The 6,000-nt window shown below is 42.6% G+C and overlaps 1 protein-coding gene across 1 annotated transcript in view; it reads left to right on the top strand.

Moving 5' to 3' along the window:
* The first annotated feature begins 4,220 nt into the window (after window positions 1-4,220).
* Window positions 4,221-6,000, top strand: part of ecpas (Ecm29 proteasome adaptor and scaffold) — a 28,538-nt gene continuing 26,758 nt past the window's right edge. The window contains exons 1-2 of the mRNA XM_084046337.1: window positions 4,221-4,358; window positions 5,796-5,926. Coding sequence (XP_083902463.1) covers window positions 4,337-4,358; window positions 5,796-5,926 — 153 coding nt within the window. The 5' untranslated portion in view covers window positions 4,221-4,336. The remainder of the gene's footprint in view (window positions 4,359-5,795; window positions 5,927-6,000) is intronic.

The raw sequence follows: 6,000 nt of genomic DNA, 5'->3' as shown, positions 1-6,000 counted from the left end.
GAACACCTTCTCACCTGCAGCAGATGGATCCATGGCCCAGAGTTTCTTGCCAAGAGTGAAGAGGAATGGCCTCTTAACATCTTGGATTCAACTTCCATCAGCAGTGATGACCCAGAGGTTAGAGGAGAGGTTTCAGTTAATACTGTCATCATCAACGATGCACCAAATAACATCTCTGAAGATCCACAGAATGCAGTAAATCAACTGATAACCCACTCCTCCTCCTGGAAAAGGCTTAAGACCTCAGTTGCGTGGTTTCTCCAGCTGAGAAAGATGTTGCAGTTGTTGAGTCAAAAGAGAAAAGAAATACAAGCTTCTCTGTCCATCAGTGGACTTGACCCAACTCAACAAAAGAACAAAGAGGAAGAGGACATGAAGAGATTCAGAGCCACAATGGGTGGTCACGTCTTATTTCCTGAAGATATTGACACGGCTGAAAGTGCCATCATTCAGTACTGCCAAATGGACAAGTTTAGTGATGAAATCACTGCTTTGAGAAAGGGAACATCTGCAGTGAAGAAAAGCAGTCACATTTATAAACTTGATCCAGTACTGAAACACGGCCTCTTGAGAGTGGGAGGTAGGCTTAGCAAAGGAGCAATGCCTGAAGACACAAAACACCCAGTCATTCTTGCTAAGGACCAACACATCTCCACTCTCATCTTACGCCATATTCATGAACAGTTTGGACACTGTGGAAGAAATCACCTACTTTCCAGACTTCGTCGACAATACTGGATCACAAAAGCAAATGCTGCTGCTAGAAAGATCCTCTCTTCCTGTGTTGTCTGCAGACGATATAGGGGAAAGCTGGGTGAACAAAAGATGGCAGATTTGCCAAAAGAAAGACTGCAATCTGATCTTCCACCATTCACAAATGTGGGCATTGACTATTTTGGGCCGTTTGAAGTGAAGAGAGGCCGCAGCCTCATAAAACGCTATGGAGTTATCTTCACCTGCATGGCCAGTCGGGCAGTCCATCTGGAAATGGCCTATTCATTGGACACCAGTTCTTGCATCAATGCAATACGCAGATTCATTTCCAGGCGAGGCCAAGTATCACACATCAAATCAGACAACGGAACCAACTTTGTTGGAGCAGAACGTGAGCTGAGAGAAGCTCTATCTCATTTGAACCATCAGAAAATTCAAAACTCACTACTTCATTCTGGAGTGAAATGGAGTTTCAACACTCCAGCCGCATCCCATCATGGAGGAGTATGGGAAAGAGTCATTCGCATGGTCAGGAAAGTGCTGAACTCTATTCTACATCAGCAACATTTGGACGATGAAGGACTACAAACACTCCTGTGCGAAGTGGAAGCCATATTGAATGACCGTCCCATTACAAAAACCCCAGAGGATCCAAATGATCTCGAACCCCTGACTCCAAATCACATTCTCTTGTTAAAAGGCAAACCTTCTCTACCACCCGGGCTTTTTGACAAAAGTGACTCCTACTCCAAACGACGATGGAGGCAAGTTCAATTCCTCGCCAATCTCTTTTGGCACAGATGGATTCAGGAGTATGTACCACTGTTGCAAGAGAGACAACGGTGGCCAAAGGACAAGAGGAACTTTGTCACAGGAGACATTGTCATCGTAGCAGACTCTAATGCCCCTCGCGGATCCTGGCTGTTGGGCAAGGTACTGCAGACCTTTCCTGACAGACAAGGACTTGTGCGGTCGGTTAAAGTCCGGACGAAGTACAACATCCTGGAGCGACCAATCACGAAGATCTGTCTTCTATTGGAAGCTGAATAAAGACTGAAACCCAACTTCTATTATTGGGGTTACCAACCCTATTGGATTATCTACATGAACAATGAACATTATGGATTGAGAATACTGATATGGACTATTCTATTTGGCTGCAATTTTGTATGTTGTTGAATTGTTATGTTATTATACAGTAACAATTAGGAGCCGGAGTGTTGCAGCCAATTTGATATATTTTAATATTTGTATATGAAGGTGCTGTGATATTGTGATATTACTGAATTGATCTGGGCATAGGCGGGGACTCAGCCAATTTCAGGTACAGCCTACTATTTGAGAATGTCACAGGTGCACAGCATTAGGGATTGGGATTCAGACCAGAGGGAAGCCACACAGTTTTTCAACCGTGCGTGTTTTTGTTTGTTTTCTGTTTGTTTTGAGTTATTTTCTGTTTATTTCCTTATCACAGTTAGTTGTTTAGTTACAGTTAAACACCCGGCTTTTGTTTTGCTGTCATTCATCCTGCAATCAAAATAAACATCCTTAAATGCACTCAAGAGAAGACCTGATTTACTTTAAACACCACGCGTCTGGAAAAGCTTCACACCATCCCTCAGTGGCAATTATTTGTGGTTAGTTTGCCACTACAGTTAGGTTTAGACATAGTTTTGCTGAGGTTAGGTTTAGAGTTAGGTTTAGACATAGTTTAACTGAGGTTAGGGTTAAGGTTAGGTAATTAGGCATATGTTAACTGAGGTTAGGGTTAGGGTTAAGGTTACGTTTAGGCATAGTTTTACTGAGGTTAGGGTTAAGGTTAGGTTTAGGTATAGTTTTACTGAGGTTAGGGTTAAGGTTACGTTTAGGCATAGTTATGATGATAATGTGTTCATTCACACAGGTGATCTAGCTATTGCCGGGTAGGTGGCCATGTAACACATTTGATCACAGCATTTAATGCAAATACAACACTGATAATACGTCCCAGGTGCGTCCATGTGATGTTTTCTTTATAGTTAGTGACTCTATTTATAGTGGCTCATAGGAATTAGACTCTGTGACAACCATGAATAGTTTGGTGACCACCGGAGAGACGGGTGACAGCCGGAATGTAGACAGTATCCCGGGAGCAGTATGGGTTGGCGCCCCAGCCTGTGTCTTCCGTGAGGAAGAAGCCCAACAAATCCATGGTGAGGCCTTTAGGAGGGCCATTCAAGCAAGCCGCAAGTGGAGCCTGCAGTACCACCACGGCCCAAGGAACCATCACGCCATAAGGAAATGTTTGGATCGGGGGGAGTCTGGTGCAACGCTCAGGTCCTGGACCGGGTGAGTCGAAGGAGGAGCCCGTCCAGGAGGCAACCCACAGAGCCTAGTCCCTCCATGTGCCAGAGCCTCCTCCAGTCCCGGGAGAGTAGTTCCGGAGAAGTGGACTGAGTGGCCCTGTCTTTCCCTAGAGGACTAACCGTGCGTAGCTACTGGGACGCAAGTCGGGGTTTGATCAACCCCGGCTGGGTCACCTGGGCGAGGGTGTATGTTGTTGCGAGACCCGAAACATCCGATGACCCCAGGCTACAACACTGATGACAAGTCCCAGGTGCATCCATGTGATGTTTTCTTTATATAGTATATAATGCAACTGAAACATGTCTTTACATGCTGTTATGTGTTAATGTATGTGTGAAGCCAAAGCAAAGAAAGAAAGACGAGATGTCAAAGTTTCCTCAGTAGAGCTGTTCTTACAATTTCAGTCCCCAAACCAATTGGTTTGTTCATGCACATTCACGCACGTGCAGATGACCATAGTCTTTATTACACACAGGTAGTGTTCATGTTTTCTGATTATTGCTTAGGAGGAGAGCATGTACACTACATGAACAGTAGGCTACATGATAGTGGTGGGAAAAAAAGTACTCAAATGTTTTACTTAAGTAAAAGTATCAATACTATGTAAAAATACTCTGTTACAAGTAAAAGTCTGGAATTCTAAATTGACTTGAGTAAAAGTACAAAAGTATTGGTATCAAAATATACTTGTTAAAGTACAAAAGTCAAAGTACTCATTATGCAGAATGTCCCAAGTTTTCAAATGTATAAAATGTATTAAAATCTTTGTAGATCTGCTATTTTCAAATGGCTGAAATGTTAATAGGCTGAAGTGGTTAATGTATGTCTTGTAATAATATTCAAAATCTACAAAGTAACTATAACGTTTTCAAATAATTGTAGTGGAGTAAAAGTGCAATATTTGCCTCTGAGGTGTAGTGGAGTAGAAGTAAAAGTACTGAAAATTGGAAATACTCAAGTAAAGTAAAAATACCTTAACATTGTACCACTGCATACAGGCATTGTTCATGTTTTCTGATTATTGGTTAAGAGAGCATGCATCATGCATGTACACTACATGAACAATACATGATCATATTTTCATATTTATTGTATGATGTAAAGAGGAGTGGCAGTGTGGCACCTGTGTGTGTGTGTGTGTGTGTGTGTGTGTGTGTGTGTGTGTGTGTGTGTGTAAGAGCGCGCGCGTCGCATGCGTGCGCACTAAGCCTGTGCACTGTGCAGCAGTGGCACTGACTCGCTAAACTGGGAGGGTCGCTCATGACTTTCTCTAAACATGGCTGCCCAGGATGAACTCAGTAAGTTTGTCTCTGCTCTATCATTGATCTGTACAGCATAGATGTCATTGGTGTTGATTGTCTGTTCAATGTACATTTGCTGTGACGGTTCAGCCTCCTTTAAACAGTAGAAACGTCTCTGAAATAACGAAGATCCAAAGGTTTAGCGCAGGAGTGGCACCACTGTTAGCTAACCGGGGGACTATTACTGCTAGCTAGCTAGCTAGCATGCTAACGTCATTTGCCCAGTCATGGTCAAAATTACAGTATCACAGTGAAATATATTGACATTTGGCTGTGCTGAAACTAAGTGGCATTTTTTAGTATGTTCTGCTCAGCAAGTACTCGTTTTACAGACTGTCATGGGCGATTTAAAAGCTCAATGTCCTGTGGCAAAGAAGCGAGAATATGCGTGGGGATAGTGTGTGTGTGTGTGTGTGTGTGTGTGTGTGTGTGTGTGTGTGTGTGAGTGAGTTAGCCTGCTGCTGCTGCTGGTGAACCATGCCAACAATAAAGGGCTGGGTGGGTGATGATGATGGATGCAGCACCAGGATCTTGAGACACTAACCCAAGAATGGTTGATATTTTCCATACAATTGCATTCATGCAATGATTGCAGGTGGAGACTTCACCACATATGGGCTATAGCAGCATGAGCAAGCAACTCTTATAAATCCTATTTTTAATATCTGGAATCTAGAGTTACAATACCAACCCCTGACAGCCCATACAGCCAAACAGAGAAGTCCTATCTGATTGTATTAAACGACGTTAAACTCACCAACATTGCAGCTGTACGGAAGGCTTGAATTATGTGCAAAGTTTTTGTTTAATAAAAATCCACTGTAGACATGTTATGAGCTACTTTCTGTCAATACATTCAGTGCAGGTGATTATTATAAGTGTTGGAGGTTGGAAGCGGTCGTTGGAAATCACTCAGTGGTCCTTCAGTTCCTACCACATGTTTCTAAATGTCACATAATGCAGGAGGCAGGAGGACGTTGCCTTATTGAAAATGACCTCTTCAAAACTCCAACACTTAAAAAATGAATCGCCTGCACAGAATTTGACAGAAAGTAGCTCATAACATGTACAACTGCAGATAGAAAGAGGATAATTCAAGCTTTCCGTACAGCTGCAATATTGGTGAATTTAACGTTGTTTAATACAATCAGATAGGACTTTTCTGTTTGGATGTATGGGCTGTCAAGGGTTGGTATTGCAACTCTAGATTCCAGATATTAAAAATAGGATCTGAGAGTTGCTTGCGGCTGCATATGGGCATTAGATCGTAGTGGAACTCCCACTTGGAACATAAAACTATTAGATGTGGCTCTCACTATTAATAATGATGACTAGTACCCATACGGCAAACATTTACTATGAATGAGAGAGTTACATTGTTGGAAAGGCCTAAATTATTATAATCATTTTTTTAAATGTCTTTGTATTTCACAGATCAGTTGGAACGCGTGTTCCTTCGCTTGGGCCATGCAGAGACAGATGATCAACTTCAAGACATAATATCCAAGTTCCTACCACCTGTACTCCTCAAGCTCTCCAGTGTACAAGAAGGAGTGCGGAAAAAAGTAAGGAAGAGAGACAAGTATTCTGTGTAACTGATTAAAAGCAGCCATAGAGGCGGCAGTGGCTCAGGAGGCAT

This window comes from Gymnoscopelus microlampas (assembly GCF_963454915.1).
Source record: "Gymnoscopelus microlampas genome assembly, chromosome: 2".
Lineage (NCBI taxonomy): Eukaryota > Metazoa > Chordata > Actinopteri > Myctophiformes > Myctophidae > Gymnoscopelus > Gymnoscopelus microlampas.
The sequence above is the reverse complement of the archived record's forward strand: the minus strand, read 5'-3'. Positions and strand labels throughout refer to the sequence as shown.